The sequence below is a fragment of the Melopsittacus undulatus genome, chromosome Z (genome assembly GCF_012275295.1).
Source record: "Melopsittacus undulatus isolate bMelUnd1 chromosome Z, bMelUnd1.mat.Z, whole genome shotgun sequence".
In the NCBI taxonomy this organism is placed as follows: Eukaryota; Metazoa; Chordata; class Aves; order Psittaciformes; family Psittaculidae; genus Melopsittacus; species Melopsittacus undulatus.
Window position 1 is genome coordinate 66,298,866 of NC_047557.1, and position 19,144 is coordinate 66,318,009.

The following is a 19,144-nucleotide window of genomic DNA, read 5'->3' on the forward strand; positions in this document are numbered from 1 at the left end:
GGAGAAGAATTTACTCTTTCACCTCTGCCTGACATTCTTCCTCTACCTCTGCCTCATTCTCTCACATCAGTCCCTCCACTAGTTTCTGCTTGTCCCAAAGCAGCCAGTGTAGCCGTAGCTGTAGCACGACTCAGTTTTTAATTCTCTACTGTTCCTGACTCCTATACGCTCTCCACGCTTCTTTAACATTCTCAACTGCTGCTCTGTTCCACTGACACCACTAGACGCGCCCCCGGGGCAAGCCCCGACCTCCCAGCAAGTCCCGCCCCTCCGAGCATGCCCCGCCCCTTAGAGCAAGCCCCTCCCTGCAGGGGGCGCGCCGCGGGGATTGATCTCGCCTGCTGGCTGCTATCAGCCGCGCTTTGCAAGCGCTTGAGCGGCGGCGTAGTCCCGCCCCCAGCCCCGCTGCGATTGGCTGGCGGGCGCCCGCGCCCTTTTTGGATTGGTCTCGACTACGCCCAAGAGGCGGTGCTGCGCCGCACCCCAGAGTAGGGCTGGTTGTGGGTGGTGGGGGGTGGCTGTTATGGAAGAGCTGGATTGAGCGCGGGTGGAGGCGCGCTGGTAGTGTCTTGGGAAGGTAATACGCAGGCCCGGGTGGGCCGGGAGGCCGGGGTGGTCCCTGAAGGAGCTCTGAGGGGAAGGGGTGAGGGAGGAGCCTCTCGTTGAGGAGGGCCGGGAGCCTCTGAGCGGGAGGGAGCTGGTAGTGAAGGAAACGGGAGGGGCAGGCTCTCCTAGTCTGAGGCTCCGCTGGGGCGTGCGGTCCTTCCCCGCCTGGCTTTCCCCGTGCAGTATGTGTCTGTGGGCTCCTTGGGGCAGCAGGAGCTCTTCAAGCCGCACCTCAGAACAAGTCGGGGACATGGCTGTTATCGCTGGAAGGGAGACGGGTTTTTCTCTGCTTCTCGTATGGATAACAGGCTGGTAGGATCACACCGCCCCCCCCGCCAACAGGTTTCCTCAGGGGCGCCGCGCAGCCTGGGGACGTCCCAGGGAAGGCGGCTGGACGTTGGCACACCGCAGAAGCAAGTGAGTTTAGCTGTAGAAAAAATACAATTGCGGTTACTTGTTTGTCAAGTAAGAGGTGAAAACATCCAGAATTCTTTCTCTTGCAGATTCATAGCAAGTACAGCCTGTGCTTCGTCAGGACCCCGTTCGGAATCTCCATGTTGTCCCGTCTAGATGAAACTCTTCTGAGAAGAAGCTGGGGACACTCTGTTTGGGCTGTGTGTATCCAGTAAGCGTTTGACCCTGAAAAAGGCAGGCGTGTGTCCTTCAGGAGGCAGAGAGGTGCAGACTAGATGGATCTAAAGACAGCAGTGTTCAATGCAGCTCGTGATGGCAAGCTGCGGCTCCTTTCTAAGCTACTGGCAAGCAAAACAAGAGAAGAGATAGCCCTACTGATATCAGAGAAAACTAGTGGTGCCACACCACTTCTGATGGCAGCCCGTTACGGTCACCTTGACATGGTTGAGTACTTGCTGGACCACTGCTCTGCATCGATAGAAGTTGGTGGTTCTGTGAATTTTGATGGTGAGACCATTGAGGGGGCTCCGCCATTATGGGCAGCATCAGCAGCTGGCCACTTGAAGGTGGTGCAGTGTCTGTTAGATCATGGTGCATCTGTCAACAACACAACTCTGACAAATTCAACACCGCTTAGAGCTGCCTGTTTTGATGGTCACCTGGAAATAGTGAAGTACCTTGTGGAGCACAAAGCAGACCTGGAAGTATCCAATCGTCATGGGCATACATGCTTGATGATCTCATGTTACAAAGGCCACAAAGAAATTGCTCAGTATTTACTTGAGAAAGGAGCTGATGTTAACAGAAAAAGTGTTAAAGGTAAGTTTGGGTTGGGTTTTTTTTTCCCTTTCCTTGTGGTGCATAAGGGTGAAGTTACACATTTAACCTTCTTCAGGAGGCTGACATCCAAAAATATTCTTTGTCTCATAAGGTGGATGAGGAAGAGGTGAAGTGTATTTAGTAATGTTCTTACTTTTTTATCTACTCCTTTGCTAATACAGGTTATGTAATTTAATTCTGAGTTCACACATTTTAATCTTAACCCCCTAATTCTTAAAAAGACAGTAATGAAAATTCACATGTGTGCAAAAAGCTAATGAACACACTGAGAACTCCTCTTTATAGATGTTGGTGTAGCGACATATTCAAATATATCAGGATGTATTCTTGTTCTTAATACTATTTCTTAAAGCAGATATGTGGGACATAAAACTGACCTATAGCAATAAGGCTAATACAAGAAAAGGTGCATAGAGAAAATATTTTCTGCATTGGAAGTTAATAACCACTTCGCTCTTTACCGTCCTTTCCCTCCAGATTCTTAAATAATTTTGGGCCTTTTTCAGTGCTAGAAAACATATATGAAGATTGAAGTAATGAAGCTGCAGGTGACTGTGATCCAAACAGAAGGAGTTGTAGTGGTTGAAATTTGGCATGTATCACAAATGATATCTATGTCCACCTGTTTAGTTACCCTGGTGTTATCATTAAAATGAAGATTTCTGGTATTTTTGCTGTGATCATATTTACATGGCTCTCTTGGTTTAACCACTGTTTTTCATTACGTCTCAAACTTGTATGTGGGTGTGATATTTGCTTGAAAAGCATACCCGTTATTGGAGGTTACAGTTAAGTTTTTAGTTCACTGAGCTAGGATTGTGTTTTGGCAGCTTATTTTATATATATAAATCACAGAATCATTGGGGTTGGAAGGGACCTCTGGAGATCATCTGGTCCAACTGCCTCCCAAGACGGGGCTACCCGGAGCAGGTTACGCAGGAACTTGTCCAGGCTGTTTTTGAATGTCTCCAGAGAGGCAGACTCCACAACCCCACACTGTTCTAGTGCTCTGCCACCCTCAGTCTAAGAAAGTTCTTCCTTGTGTTGAGGTGACACTTCTTGTATTTTAGCTACTGGCCATTGCTCTTTGTCTGGTTGCTGGGCACCACTGAAAAGAGTCTGGCACCTGCCTTTGAGATATTTATATTATGAACTTGCTAATAAACCTTTTTGTAGTGTAAAAGGCAGTTTTCACTGCCCGTTTTAGGCAAACTTACATTTTTAACAGGATGGTATACCTTAAAGTTATTTCTGTTGAAGTATAATTAATGTCTAGATTGTTGTATGATACTCGTAAATACCAAATATCAGAGTAATTCTTGGAAAAACTGTTCAGTGAAATATCCATTCTTTCAGCAAATCTTGCAGATATGTGGGTTTAATGTAAAGAAAACTGAACTACAGATTTGTCAGAAAGGTGGGCAGAGCAAAATAAATCTTCCTTTGTAAGGACATAAGGTTGCTTATGAATCATGGACTGGTGATGGGATAAAAATGTCATTTTTCTAGATAGGGTTCTTGGAATAACAAGCTAAATATAAAGTGTGTATTGCTTTTTAGTTTTAAACCTATCCCTTTATATGATACGTGTGAACAGAGCAATGCAGTTAAATCATGTAAAAGAGAAAATTATATATTTCTGCAGCTCTTTTCTCCCCTCATTTTGTGTTGGTGGAGTAGGTTTTACTGTATGGGTCCTTATTTGCTTGTGCATAAGTGTTATTTGCTTTTGCTGAGATAACTGAGTGGCAGCCACGCACTCCTGAGAATTTTCTCTCTTAATTTCTTCCTCTCTCTGCTTCCTTTATGTTTCTGTGTGAGTCGCACGAGGCACATGAGCAAAGATTCATGAAGTATAACTGATCCTTATTTAAATTAAATTTTAAAAAGTTGGGTTGGATATGCTTTAGCTTATTAAAACATTTTATACTTCAAACTGCCATGTGTACAAATGGATATATGTACAAAATGGGTATCAACCAAGTATGTGGAATGTTTTTTTATGTGGAAATCCCTGCTGATACGACATGAATATACCTTTTGTTTTTGGCATCTTAAAGCAGTTTGATCTCTGAAATTTTCTAATAAGCAGCAGTGACATAGAAAGAAAGTGCTATTAAATCTAAAAGTGAAAGCAGTGGGAAAGGCAGGAAAACTGATAGCTCTAAGTATTGCAGCAGTGTGGGTATTGCAGTGGCTTTTTTTTGCAAGCATGCTCAGTACCTATTAATTTCAAAATTAGTATTTCCAACAGGATTAATTCTATTTTGTCCTGTCCATCTCAAAGACTGTGTGTATTACTTTCAGGTTGTACTCCTTCCTGCTATACAACTGCTGTGTACTAAACAGTTGACAGCATGCTTGCCCTTGTGGTGGAGAGTTACAGAGAACCTGAGTGCTCTACTCTTGAGTAGGAAAAGTTGTTGCTCTGAATTATGTCTGAATTCTTTTTAGATAGACCCGTTCCTGGGCCACGTACAGGGAAGCCTGCTGTTCTGTGAAAGATGTAAAAGCTTTAGTTACTGTAAGTTTTGGTTCATTTTAAAATGACAACACTATACAAACAAAACTATATAATTTCGGTAGAGGTGCTCTTGTGGGAGATCAGTATGTATTGTTTTCGAGATATTCTTAAAATGGGGAGAGAGAGGGGGAAAGCAGGAAGAGAGAAGCAGAGATGTGGGCAAAATTACTTGAACTATTCCTTGTTTTTCCACTGGGTCATAATCTTGTGAGGTAGAACTTTAAGATGTGAAGAAAGCCCAGGAAAGTCTAATGCTTGGAAAGTAATGAAAAAGTTTCAAAGTGTTGACAGTTCCAGGGAAAGATGAGAAAATGGGTAAGTTCACAAACATTTAAAAGTCTGCATGACAACAAAGGCAGAGTATGTAACAGAACAGGTGAAAACATACAGTGAAATCCTGCTTCTAAAATACAGACAGAATCCAGCAGCTGTGTTTTGGACTGTGGAAATTCAGATGCAGAGGTTCTTGAATGTCTGTTTTGAAAGTGCAAAAGCACAGCTAGGGAGTTAGTCAGTCATGGACTTCTCAGTTGGAATCAGATCACATGCTACTGAGGTAGATGGTCAGTCTGGCACTGTCCCGCAGGGCATGGTGGTGAAGTATGCCCAATGGCTCTGAATTTGAAGTATGAGCCTTTAGTTGTCTTTGTTTCTTACGTTTCTTAAATCTGAACTTTCACAGTTTTATGAAGCACATAGACAATGGACATGTAAACAAAAAAGTTCTTAACAGATGTTTAACAAGAACAGTGTTGGTGAGGGGGGCAAACTGATACCTGGGTTAAGAAGGGTGGGATATTTCTTACTCTAGAACAATTCTTTAAGTGAAGCACAGACCTACCTGCCTTTGTGCTGGATGAGAAGGATGTTTTCTGTGTCAGCTACATTCAGTTTTCTGCTGCGTTGCAAAGCCTGCCAGTGACCTGTTAAGAGTGGTGCTTCCTTACCATGTTCAGAATTGACTGCTGTATTCCTGAATACAGTGTTTCACTGATGTGTTTCTGTCTTTGTTCAGCTGCTATGTGTAGGAAGGGAAATGCTTGCACTTGTAATGGTAGCAGTCCTTGGGCCTTCAAATTACAGATTTGGGCTCCATGGAGGATATACCTGGGGCTGTGTTTGTTGGATTTTATGCTTAGAATAAATTATTTCATATAATTGTCATAATAAAAAAGGCAAATGTAGTTGTCGAGCTGTCACGTATCATATTTGAGAAGTCATGACAGTCCGGTGAAGTTTCTGCTGACCAGAGAAGGGGAAACATAATCCTCATTTTTAAAAAGGGAAACAGGAGGACCAGGGGAACTGCAGGCAAGGCAGTCTCACCTCAGTCCTCAGCAAGATCATGGAGTAGAACCTTATGGAAACTGTCCTAAGGCATGTGGACAATAAGGGGGTGGTTGGTGACAGCCAGCGTGGCTTCACTAAGGGCAAAATGTGCCTGACAAAACTGGTGGCCTTCTATCTAATGCCACCTTAGCACTGGTGGATAAAGGAATGGTGACTGACATAGTCTGCCTGAACTTTTACAAGGCATTTGACACTGTTGTGCATGACATCCTGGTCTCTAAAGCAAGAGAGAGGCATTTGACAGATGGACCACCATCGATAAGGAATTGGCTGAATGGTCACACTCAGAGTTGTGGTCAGTAGCTCAAGGTCCAAGTGGTTCCTCAGGGACTGGCATGATTTTAACGTTTTCATCAGTGACATTGACAGTGGGATTGATGCACCCTCAGCAAGTCTGCAATCAACACCAAGCTGTGTGATGTGGGTTACACACTGGAGGGAAGGGATGCCATCCAGATGGACCTTGAGAGGTGAGCCAATGCCAGCCAAAGTTCAACAAGGCCAAGTGCAAGTTCCTGCACCTGAGTCAGGGCAATCCCAAGCACAAATACAGGCTGGGTGGATACTGAATTGAGAGCAGCCCTGGGGAGAAGGACTTGGAGGTGTTGCTTGATGAGAAAAACATGAGCTGGCTTCAGTGTCCCCTTGCAGCCCAGGAGGTGCACCTCAAGGGAGGTGATTTTCCCCCCTCTACTCTGCTCTTGTGAGATCCCACCTGCAGTCTTGAGTTCAGATCTGGGGCCCTCAGCACAAGAGTGGCATGGGCCTGCTTGAGTGGATACAGATGAGGCTATGAAGATGATGAGAGGGCTGAAGCACCTGAGAGAGCTGGACTTGTTCAGCCTGTAGGAAGAGAAGGCTCAGGGCAGACATAACAGTCTTTCAGGGCCTAAATGGGACCTACGAGAAATCTGGAGCTGGACTTTTTACAAGAACATGTAAGGATAGAGACAAGGGGCAATGGCTTTAAGCTGACAGGTGAGGAGATTTGATTTTAGACATTAGGAAATAAATCTTCCCTGTAAGGGTGATGAGACACTGGCTGCCTCAGTGTTCAGGTCCAGGTTGGACAGGGCTTGGAGCAACATGGTCTAGTGGAAGGTGTCCCTGCCTGTGGCAGGTGTTGAAACTGGATGAGCTTTAAGGTCCCTTCAAACCAAAACCATTCTGTGATTTTTGTGATTCTGTTTTGCAAGCAGACTGTTTTCAGGGATCTTACCCTTCTAACTCCAGACAGGACACTTAGATCTTGCATTTTGAAAATGAGCAGTGCACAATTTGGTAATTTGTGTTATGCTTTATCCTTTTCCACCAGACTTGCTGTAGCAGCTGAGATTCATCCCCTTCATTCTGCAGTTAAAGTACACATCTGCTGGTAGCAAGGATGTCTGAGTATAATGATGCAGGAAATAAGGACTGTTCTCTACAAAAAATATCTACTTGAAAAGCAGATTTTTTTTTCCTGAACATGGCTTTTAAGTGTTTCCATTGCTCAGCTGCTTGGTATGTGGTCTCTTTGTCTTCAGGGTGATATTAGTAGTTTTACTAGTTGTCTTCACTAATTCTCACCCTCTCCTTCAGTTAGCAGACTAGTCTGCTGGCCCAAAGGCTATTTTTTCTTCTCCTGAGTATTAAGGACATTTCCTAAGGACTGCTGGACTGCATGCTCCTTTAGTTGTCTCTTGAGTACAGCATAGGAACATTTGGTTTCAAGCCCTGACTCACGTAATTTATGGTGCTCCATACTACCATAGCAGTTGGAGGGAGTCATTGGTTTTGAAAATGCAGAAAAACACTGTAATTCAAAATCTTGTTCTTAAATTCTACTGGGACAGTAATTGATCAGAATAATTTTGTAAAATAATGTGGAGGACAAGGCTTGTTGACTTTGCTTCCTCACTTTGGAAAATACAGAGACTTCAGTCTCTATGGGTACTGTGTCAAGGTTATACATACAGAAGTACTATATCAAGGGCTGGTGTTATTTCAGTCTTGTCATTTATGAGAGATACTGGAAAGCATAACACTCAAACCTGCTCTTAAAGGAAAAAAAAACTTTCACAGACTTGGCAGATCCAGAAACAGGAAGATTAAAAAGAGACTTTTTGCTTTATGATCAGTGTAGTTTAGTTTGTGTTAAAAATTAATCTACTCTTGCAGTGAACATTAAGGAGTCTGAAAGGTTTGTTCTCTTCTGAGGTTGCCAGTCTTGTCTTCTTTCAAAGACTCATTTTTGAGGAGGGGGAAAGAATCAAACAAAAAACCCCTAAACCTCCCCTTTCTTCTCTCTGCTCAGTGAATAAACCCTTGCTCTAAAAGTGTTTAGGGTCTTTTTTCTGGTTTCGGTTTTTAGGTGTTTGTTTGGCTTTTTTTTCGTTGTTTGCATTGGGGTTTTGTGGGGGTTTTTTTGGGTGTTTTTTTTTTTGTTGGTATTAATGATGTAGTACACTCCATTTTTTAGATATTTCATGCTTGATGCTGTGGAAACTGAACTTCAGTAGGAATATCTGTAAATAAGGAGGATACAGTTTAAAGAAACAAATTCAATAATTTCAACTAAAAAGGAGTTTATGTAGAAATTAAATGGAGAACAGCATGCTTTGTATGGGTAATCTTGATTATGCAAGTTCTTTTGAAGTGCTGTGGTGAACAAGAGAGTAATTGTTCCCTTACAGCATATGGAAACGAGATTGAAATAACTTGCTGAGATTAGCAGTTCTTCTCATTTTTTTCTTAATTTCTTCTAAAGGAAATACATACCTTTAGCTTTTCTTTGTCATGCAAACTATTCATGAGGATCTATAGCAGTTTTCTTGTGCACTGTCCATGTTTGTATGTACATAGTAATACATTTATTTTTTTGTAATCAATAAAACTCTTATTAGTTATTTCAAGTGAACTGTTAGGAAAAAAAAAGTTGATGTTACATGAACAACTTAACTTTATAGAAGTGACTAATTTAATCTGTAAGGCTACAAAAATATACACATGCGGGTAATTTTACATACTGACCAGTCATTTAAATGAAATATTTTTTTCTCATGTTTAAACATCTTGCATATGAAGTCAGGTTGATCCTAAATTTTAATACAAGTCTTACTACTCAGAAACCAAGTATTCTGTAAGCGTTAGGAAATAGGTGTACTTGGTTGGCTACAAGCCGCTTTCTGTGTGACTGCTTCATTTTCTTTCATTCCCATGTCACAAGCTACCAGTCTATTTTGGGAATTTGCTTCTGACATAGAAAGAAATGGCCTAATTATGAATTTGAATGCTAAACCCTCACTCTGATCAGTTTTTGGTAACTGGATAGTTACAGAATTAGGTCTGCGTAGGGTTCATACTAACTTTAAAAAAGTAACAAAAGAAAACATGGAGATATGGTGTCAGTTGACCATACCTGTTTTATTACTTTGTTTTTGCAAGATTTGGAGGTAGGGTTATTAAATTTCTTTGTTGCTTTGTTGCTTTTTTTAATCAGAGGAAGGTACTAGATAATATGAATACTGAAGTGTGATACAGATAGAGTTTGTAAGGAGTATTAATAATGATGGGAATCGCTTCCTAGCAGAGGAGTACTATGACTACCAAAACATACCCAGTCTAATTTTATTTCTGTGCAAGAGCAATGAAATTTTCATGTTGTTGCAATGTCAACTGTCTTCTGTACATAATTATATCCCTGCAGATCATTTTGAAATAAAAATTGGATTAAGAAAATTTATTCACACCTTAAAGTAATTTGACCAACATCATTGTATATGTCTCTTGGAAAACTGTTTATCAAAGAGAAGGAATATCAAATTTTCCAGCTTTTTCCTTTTTTAATATAACAGTAGATGTAGTGTTGGCTTTTAGTTTGTTACAAAAATTAACTGCTGATTTGTGTTCAGCCACTGTATATTCCTGTCGCAATAGACAATACAGTGGTTCTGAAATGGCTGAGTTAATTCACAGAATAATGATTGATGTGCCATACTTGAGCTGTTCCAATTCCTGCTCAATATGTCAAACATAGAGCAGGATAAAAATTTTCTTTTCAGTTCTTCTAAAATTTCACACTTGATATACTTCTGAGTGTAGATGGCTGGTAATCTTGTTATTTCTTGGGGTTTATGTATATGGGGGGGTATGTTGTTTTGGTTTTGTTTTTTTCTATTATTTTTTTAAATTGGCAGTTCTCGACTATTTGTTTACCCTGTCAACATTTACTCTCCAAAAATTTGTTGGCTTGTACAATGGTACCTGTACCATCCAGTCAAACCTAAGTGAGGTGCAGCCACTAAAAATTAGTGATGATGGCCTTCCTTTGTTGGTTTGTACATGGCTTAAAATAACTATGGTTATTTTAACTCTAAGGCCTACTACAATATAAGTAGGTAAAAAATTACACTACTTCTGATACGCTGTCAGTAACTGCTGACTGCTGCTTAAACCAAAGTAAAAAATTGTAATACATAATTTTTTTTTATTAGTAGATGTCAAGCAATAGTAGGGACTTTGGTGGTGTTAATACCTTTTGGCCTATTTGTCTTTAATACACTTTTATGTTATGACTTTTAAAATACCTTGGAAATATAGACTTGAAGGTAAAAAATAGGTACCAATTCCAGTGTTTTGGAGCTCTGATGTGTGGGATGGACTTGAATATACCCTGAAATGGCTGTATTAACCAGTGGCTCAGCCAACACCCCCATGCATCTGGTTTTTGTCGTCATCACTGAGTGCAGAAGTGCAGATGGGCTGAGGGAACAGCCAGTCTTTAGCTCTAGGATATCTGCTGAAGTTACATACCAACTGGACTTTCTCCATTATAGTAAGAAGACTTAAAATGTGTGTGCATTGGTGAGTTTGTATTTGTTGCATTTGACACCTTCCCATGTTAGGAATTTAAAGGTATTGACGTTTTCTGGTCTGTTGTGTGTGATAAGGGCAAAGGGAATTATATTTGATAAAGATGCTAAATTGATTGATGATGGCTTGGCTTCGCGTGCGAAGATTTTGAGAAGGGCTTTAACCACACTTAATACAAGCACGATGACCAAGGGTGAGTGGGATATGAAAATCTGGTTGGAAAAGGGTGCTTAAGAAGTCAGGGAGTGTCTGGCCAGGACTGCTATCTCCTGAGTAAACTTGAGCTACCCATGTGCTGGTCCGCCCTCATGCAAGGTTGGATCTGCAGCTTCCAATGCACCTTGTCACCTACCGATTCAACCCTCACCTGTTCATACTGACAAGTGAGAGCACGACCTTCTAGCCTGTGCAGTGGATTTTTTTAGGTGAGGTGCAAACTTGTTACTATACCAACTGTTTTGGCTTTGTGGGTCTTGATCTAAGAGCTAATTTCAGGTGCCACTTTGGGGTGTTTTCTTCAACCTACTTGTTAGTGAATGATAGAATTGCTGGCTACTATTTAGAAGTGTTTCATGAAAGGAATATTTTGCAAGTGAAGCTTGCTATCTGTTAATGAAACAATCTGATATTTTCTGTTTTTCTGGTTTGGGCTTTTTTTCTGGTTTTGTTTCCTAACCAACTGTAGTTGTCTTAGAGAATGGAAATATAATAGCAAAGCACACTGTCAATTGCTGACTTGCCGGCTCCTATCTCCTCCTTCCTGATCGGACTTCAAACCCTCTGCGAAGGTTACCGGTCTGAGGGTCCCTGTTCGGGCGCCACTTGTCGATGCAGGAGTCACAGACAACGATGAGATGATCGATGTGATCAAGCAATTGCCAAAGTTTATTCGGATACATCCTTTTATACCCTTACAGGCTTAGGCTTCTTATGTAACAGTCTTGGATACTGAGCTCTAATTGGTTAGTCTAGAGGTTACTACCGTTTACAAAGCTAATGTTTATAACTTGTTATAATTGCGATTAAATACCTTACTCTATATACAGTGGGAAACTACAACCTTGGCAGAGATCATTCTCTGCACATTTTCAGTGGAAAATTACAGAGGCCTAACAAGGCAATTGACCTTGCTTATGCCTGCCAAAAATCTTCTTATTTTATGGTAATAAGGCTCAGGGTATCAGGATCGCTCACTACATGGCCTTGGCTCTTTAAGAATTCCCACACTGACATGTTGTCATTTAAAAAAAAAAAAGCCTACCAAAAATGCAAATAAGGAAGTTTCAGGAGACTTCTCTTTCAGCTTTAAAAAGCCAAATCTGAATGTGCAGAGAACCCTTATAAAAGAAGGTCTCATTTGTGAATATGGAAACTTACTGACAGTGTCACAGAAGCTGATGGTCCGATGGGCAGATAATTTCAATTTGCAGGGCTAATGATGTAAGATCTCTTTATTTGGGGTTGGGATTTTTACATGAACTTAATCATTTAATGTTAGTGGAAGGCTGAAAAGTTGCTATGCCTGAATTTGTAGAATGCGTAACACCTTGTGGAAGAGCAAGGTAGATGTAAATTGTGTAATTTTAAAAGCAAAATTTTAATCTAGTTGAAGCCTCATAGTTAAATTATTTAACCGTGGTGTCCAACGCTTGCTTTCTCATTTTCTGTGGGTAGGGTTTTCAAACAGGTGACACTAAGCCTTTCTAGAAACTTTCCCACACAGTGTTAGAATGGGAATGTCTTTAAATAAAAGACTCTGCAATGTCATGCTAATGGGAAATAATCTGCATGTAAATGATTAGACACTTAGATGTTGTGTGCTGAAGGTTCTTGGTTGTAATTTTTTTTTCCTTTTTTGCCTGTGGGAATCCTAACCAGCAGAGTAGAGGAATTAACTTGGGACTTCAGGATAAAGACCGAAGAAAGCATTAAGAATAGTTTGTCTGGGTCTATACATGTGCTTGGCAAAATATCCAGCTCCCGCAGGATATACTGGCTGTCTCAAGAGGCCCCAGCTGAGATGAAGGGCCTGTTATAGTACAGTTACTGCTTCAAAATGTGTAAATCAAAATGTCTGGTAGATGGAGAGAAGAAGAGGTATAGTGTAGAGGCACACAAAGCCAATACTGAGTTAGCCCAGCTTTAATTTTCATACAGATCTCATTATTTTTTTAATCATTCCTGAGGATAAAGAAGAAGGAAAATTTGACAGGGGAAGAAGGGAAAAATGAAATAATATGGAGATAGACAGCTTAAGTTTCTGTTTCTTACTTGAAAGCAGATACAAAGTCTCTTACAGGATATTTTAGCTGGAAGGCACCTACAGTGATCAACTAGATCCAGATCATTGATAAAAATACTGAACAGAACTGGCCTTAGAATTAAGCCCTGAGGAACACCACTGGTGACCTGTTGGATATGGGTAGCCGCATTCACTACAACACTTTGAGCCCTGCTGTTGACCCAGTTCTTCACCTAGCACACAGTTAACCTGCATATTCCAGAGCTGGACAATTTGCCGAGAAGGATGCTGTGAGGGCAGCATCAGAAACCTTACTAAAATCCAGAAAACGTACAGCCATCACCTTCCCTTCTTCCACCAGGCAGGTGACTTATCATAGAAGGGTATCAAATCAGTTAAACAGGACTTCTCCATGCAGACTGATGATTGCATTGTCCTTTAATGCATTTCAGTAGTATCCAGTATAATCTCTGTAATTTTTCCACAAACTGCGATTAGACTAACAGGTCTGTAGTTTCCTGGATCTTCCCTTATGTCCTTCCTATAAACTGGAATAACACTGACAAGCTTCCAGATAGTGGGGACCTCCCAAGACTCTTTGGTAGATGATAGAGAAGGTCCTGCCATAACATCCGCTAGCTCCTTCACTGCCTGTGAATGTTCAACTAATACAGCTGGTCCCTTAAAATTTTGTTGTCCACAAATGCAAAGTCACTGTTCCCACACTGAGGCCTCCAACTCTGGGGACTGAGTATCTCAAGGACTATCCATATTATTAAAGACCGAGGCAGAAGAAACACTGAAAGCCTCAACTTTTTTATCATTCTTATTAGACCATCTTCAACATACATTGGTCTGATTTTTTTTTTCTCTTTATACCTCTCGCTATTAACATACATAAAGCATTTGTGTTGTCTAACACAGCACTGGCCAGTTTCAGCACTGATTGAGTGCTTTTTGTATCTTCTCCTTGCGTACATGAACCACAACTCTGTAATCTTCCTTCAAAGCCTGAATGTGCTTTCAGAGAGTACAATTTCTTTCTCCTCTTGAACTCTATAAGGAGTTCCTTGTTTAGCCAAGCTGGTCGTTTACCCTGCTTGCTTGACTCTTAAAGAATGGCCTGCTCCTGTTTTTTTATGTAGTAAGGAATTCTGTTTTAATTATGGTGGGGTTTGCTTTTTTGAAATAATGAGACAAAGAGGTCCTTAAAACCTGTTTAATTCTTTCAGGCGATAATATAAAATATTTTTGTATAATTGCCTATCAGCCTTGATACTTAATCAGATCTTGGATATTTTTGACTTGTTGTGTAAATAGTCATAGACCATAGATGTCAAAACAGCTCCTTTTTATTAACTGTTAATGTTTGGTGGTTTTTAAACTATTTTTAAACTGTTAGAGTGTGAAGTTCAGACTATAACTTGATTATGACTTGTGTAATTGTATTCTCTTGCAGGAAACACAGCATTACATGACTGTGCGGAATCTGGAAGTCTGGAGATCATGAAGATGCTTCTGAAGTATTGTGCTAAAATGGAAAAGGATGGTTACGGAATGACTCCCCTTCTGTCAGCTAGTGTGACAGGCCATACAAATATTGTGGACTTTCTGACCCAGCATGTTCAGACCAGTAAGGCTGAACGCATAAATGCCCTGGAACTTCTAGGAGCAACATTTGTGGACAAAAAGAGGGATTTGCTTGGTGCCTTGAAATACTGGAAGCGAGCTATGGAAATGAGATACAGTGACAGGACTAATATCCTGAGCAAACCTGTGCCACAAACACTAATTATGGCATATGAGTATGCTAAAGAAGTAAACAGCTCCGAAGAGCTAGAAAATCTTATTGCAGACCCTGATGAAATGAGAATGCAAGCACTATTAATTAGAGAACGAATTCTTGGTCCTTCTCACCCGGATACATCCTACTATATTAGATACAGAGGTGCTGTCTATGCTGACTCTGGAAACTTTAAGCGTTGTATCAGCTTATGGAAATATGCTTTGGACATGCAGCAGAGCAATCTTGATCCACTGAGCCCAATGACAGCCAGCAGTTTACTATCATTTGCTGAACTTTTTTCCTTCATGCTTCAGGACAGGGCAAAAGGCCTGCTAGGCACTACCGTCACATTTGATGATCTCATGGGTATACTGTGCAAAAGTGTTCTTGAAATAGAACGGGCCATGAAACAAACCCAGTGTTCTCCTGATCCAGTACAGCTGAACAAAGCCCTTTCCATCATCTTGCATTTAATTTGCCTGTTGGAGAAAGTACCTTGCAGCTCGGAACAGGAACATTTTAAGAAACAGACTATTTACAAGTTTCTTAAGCTTCAGCCGAGAGGGAAGAATAACTTTAGTCCACTTCACCTTGCTGTTGACAATAAAACTACATGTGTGGGTCGCTACCCAGTTTGTAAATTCCCCTCTCTACAAGTTACTGCTATCCTGGTGGAATGTGGTGCTGATGTAAACGTCAGAGACTTCGATAACAACAGTCCATTACACATTGCTGCACTGAACAACCATCCAGACATCATGAATCTTCTTATCAAGTCAGGTTCTCACTTTGATGCCACAAACTCACATAAACAAACAGCTAGTGATTTGCTGGATGAAAAGGAAATAGCAAAAAATTTAATCCAGCCAATAAATCATACTACTTTGCAGTGTCTTGCTGCCCGTGTAATAGTGAATCATAACATATGCTACACAGGGCACATCCCTGAAAAACTAGAGAACTTTGTTTTGCTCCATAGGTGATGGTGTGGAGTGCCAGAGTACTGGTTTTGAAGCATGACTTCATGATAATATTTTCCTTGAGCACTGTTACAATACACCAGCATTGTCTTAGCTTGCTTCATCTTGCTTTCATTGGCTAAAGCATTGTTAGTATCAGATCTGCAGAGTTGGGTTCCTAGTATTTAATATGAGTATTCCATATAATATATTTTGTGGATTATTTAGAAATGTAGTGCCATGTTTCTACTGTTAAAATTGTCTGCCAAAGGCTTGGCTATTCTGGTCTTACTTGCCTGTTGGTGTTTGGGACTGGGTTAAGTATCTTCCACTGATGTTTTTTTACTATAACTGTGTGGATTTTATACAGTTGGAAGGTCATCTTTTTGGTTTTGCTTGAGCATTTCTACTCTAACTCTCTTCTTTTTCTATGGACTCATTGCTAAACTGTACAAGTTGTATGGACTTGTTAACATTTGCAGCTACCATAAGTGCTTTTATCTTTTCTATGCACTGGCTTAAACATGACTGTTGTGTGTGAGCATATTTCTATGCAGCACTTGGCCAATTTCAACTTAAATGCTGATTTTGGAGTTTGTTTAGAGCTTTTCCAAAAACACTGTCTTCATAGCATGATAAATTTTGGAGTTACTTACCAGCTCTCCAAATCTGGGTTTGTTTCATTACTGTAACAGAGGTTGTTTTCCTTCTGATCCTCTGGAAATTTGTTCTAAATTTCGGAGAATATCTCACTTTTTGTAGTCCACTTGAACTTTAAATCTGAAAATGTTTTATTGCATTGTGCAGTTAGGGGAGGAGTTCTCATATGTACAGTTGACACCTTCCCTTTTGCACTAATGTCTTGCTTGTGCTGATTATGTGACTAGATGTGAAGTTGTTCAAAGTTTAACCTCAAACTTAGTGATACACTTTCATGAGAAATAGATCAAATGTATGCTGTAGTTTAAAATTTACAAATCAGCATTAGCTATATAAGAAACTAAAGCATGTTGGTGGCATGATGCTTATCTGTCCAGATCTAGGCATCATCTAATATAGTAAATGGCTGTATGGCAGGGTGTTGGAAGTTCTATAGCAGTGTCCTTTTTTCTTCATCTTAGGTGTCTTTATAAATATTGGCATGGCTTTTTCACCTCTGCTATGTCAGCTCACATAACAAAAAGCAGAATTTCTGTTGTGTATATAGCTCTTAATTAAAGTACCTATTTTTTATAATATTTGCACAACAGCTTAGCTTTTACAACAGAAAGGGCTCTTTTGACTTGATAACAAATCTATAAATAAAGATCATAAATGTGAGTGCAATTCAGGTAACTTAATTCAGCACTTTACTGTTGATTAATAGTAGAATTTATTATGCAAATGTCTTAAAGTGAAAATCGTTTCAGTTGGATAGAATATAGTTTACTTGTAAATTTAGTGGTATAGCATACTGGATATTTTTGACTTAATTTCAGTGGTGGGCTGTAAGTGTACCTACAGGGCTTTTGCTCCAGAAGGTCAACAAGTCCATTTAGGCCTGTATTTAGGCCTTCCTGTTCTTTTCATTTAAATTTTTTCTTCCTTTTGGGGATTTTTTTTTTCCTGTTGAAACATACTGCTTCTGAGCTACCAATGCAGAAAAATGTTGGGAACACTGCTGAAAAAATTGTATGCCCTGCAAGGGTGTAGCAGCTTTTAAAATTGATTATATAGTTCACAGTATAGTTCTCTAGAGACAGAGACACTGATACCTCCTTGCTTGTTTTGACCTCCAAAGTTGTATTTTTTGGGGGTAGGGGATAAATGCTTAAAGCTGTTTTTCTTCTAATTGTCTTGGGCTTCAAATGAAATACTTAATTCAGGAAGATGAATAGTATTCTCTTAAAAAATAAAAAATAAATGCTTTTCTTACCAAATTCTATATGATTTTATTCTTATTTTTGTATAGTTTATGCTGACAAAAAGATTCCAGCTGTCTTTGGTGTTTTTAAGTGGAGTGTAAAGACACTTTCTGAAATGTAAGGCAACAGTTAGTTTTCCATATATACCTTACTGAAGTCACTGGCTAGGAAATAATTTTGTGTGTTTTCAGAGTCCCCAAAGAGCTCTTATCGACTGTTTTGCAACTCATTAAAATAAACCTGTTTCCATTTTTACAAAACACTACTTTTAAAAAAGGAATAGAGTGCTGTAGCAAAATCCTTACAGGAGGATTTATAATGAAACAAAGAGGCACAAAATGTAATCAGTTCTAAAGTAATGATAAGTTTGGCTTTGTAATGAAAAGTAACCGTTTTGCCTGAAGGCAGTTTCAGGTCCTCAGAACCTCAATACAAAAGGTGTGACAAGAACAGAATGGAAAACGACCAAGGGGTGGGTAGCACCTGGGACTAGCTGATGGCCAGGATGGCAGTAGTTAAAACCTATTGATAAGTAAAAGAACAGGATGATTGCTATATCTGTAATGTTAATTAAGCTGGGAACCACCATCATATTTTGTATGAATGCGGGAAACTTTCTGGAAATGATGTAATGTTCTCAGTGACCATATAAGGATGACCTGTAGAGCAATACGGGGACACACGTTAGGAGGAGCTATCCCCCGTGTCTCCCGGCGCCGTAATAAAGAATACCTGCTTGTCAACTTGAAACTCTGTTGGCGAGTTTGTTCATGGAGTTTTCTCCGAATCAATTTGGCGACCCAGATGGGACCCTCTCTGCTCGGCTGCAGGACCCGCTGAGGACAGGGCTCCCTAGGGCCCTCGGGAGTTTTTCCTGGAGGGACCCCTCGACTCATTCGGATCACTGCGGGAGCAGACAAGGACCATCTTCAGAAAAGGTATTCTTTTATATTTTAAGGGGGGATCCTGCAAGACGCAGTGGCAGAAGGCGTCTTGTAGAAAGCATTGTATATTGGTTTGGTAAGCGTACGCATGGTGAGGAAGCCTTCCGTAAATCGAGATAGGAAATCTCGTGGGTAAAGGCGTATACCCGGCTGCTAGCGTCCGTTTGGTATACACCCACAAGAAGCAGTGGGCATCTTGTGGTTTGGGTTATGCAAGACGCAGTGGCAGTAGGCGTCTTGTAGGAAAGGTTTTTACCGGTATACAATCACAAGAGGCAGTGGGCATCTTGTGGTTTGGGTTATGCAAGACGCAGTGGCAGTAGGCGTCTTGTAGAAAAGGTTTTTACCGGTATACAATCACAAGAGGCAGTGGGCATCTTGTGGTTTGGGTTATGCAAGACGCAGTGGCAGTAGGCGTCTTGTAGAAAAGGTTTTTACCGGTATACAATCACAAGAGGCAGTGGGCATCTTGTGGTTTGGGTCATGCAAGACGCAGTGGCAGTAGGCGTCTTGTAGAAAAGGTTTTACCGGTTTACAATCACAGGAGGCAGTGGGCATCTTGTGGTTTGGGTCCGCAAGACACAGTGGGTGTCTTGTACAAAAGGTTTTACGCACGAGAGGCAGCGGGCGCCCTGTGGTTTACAGACACAGGGGGCAGTGGGCATCTTGTGGTTCGGGTCCGCAAGGCACAGTGAACAAAAGGTTTTACGCACGAGAGGCA

At 40.7% G+C, this 19,144-nt stretch overlaps 1 protein-coding gene across 3 annotated transcripts; it reads left to right on the forward strand.

Moving 5' to 3' along the window:
• The first annotated feature begins 525 nt into the window (after positions 1-525).
• Positions 526-17,494, forward strand: FEM1C (fem-1 homolog C). 3 transcript variants are annotated; one of them, XM_031045326.2, is made up of 4 exons: positions 526-577; positions 915-1,023; positions 1,110-1,839; positions 14,290-17,494. In XM_031045326.2, exons 3-4 carry the CDS (start codon positions 1,296-1,298, stop codon positions 15,597-15,599), a joined length of 1,854 nt encoding a protein of 617 aa, XP_030901186.2. In that variant the 5' UTR covers positions 526-577; positions 915-1,023; positions 1,110-1,295; the 3' UTR covers positions 15,600-17,494. The 3 variants fall into 3 exon arrangements, with proteins under 3 accessions (XP_030901186.2, XP_005144989.2, XP_033928872.1); XM_005144932.3 differs by lacking the exon at positions 915-1,023; XM_034072981.1 differs by lacking the exon at positions 526-577 and having other exon boundaries at positions 729-1,023.
• The last annotated feature ends 1,650 nt before the right edge of the window (positions 17,495-19,144 follow it).

Coding starts and splice junctions, on each gene's coding strand:
- FEM1C (XM_031045326.2), top strand. CDS start 1,296: ATGGATCTAAAGACAGCAGTGTTCAATGCAGCTCGTGATGGCAAGCTG. Junction 1,840..14,289: donor TAACAGAAAAAGTGTTAAAG/GTAAGTTTGGGT, acceptor ATTCTCTTGCAG/GAAACACAGCATTACATGAC.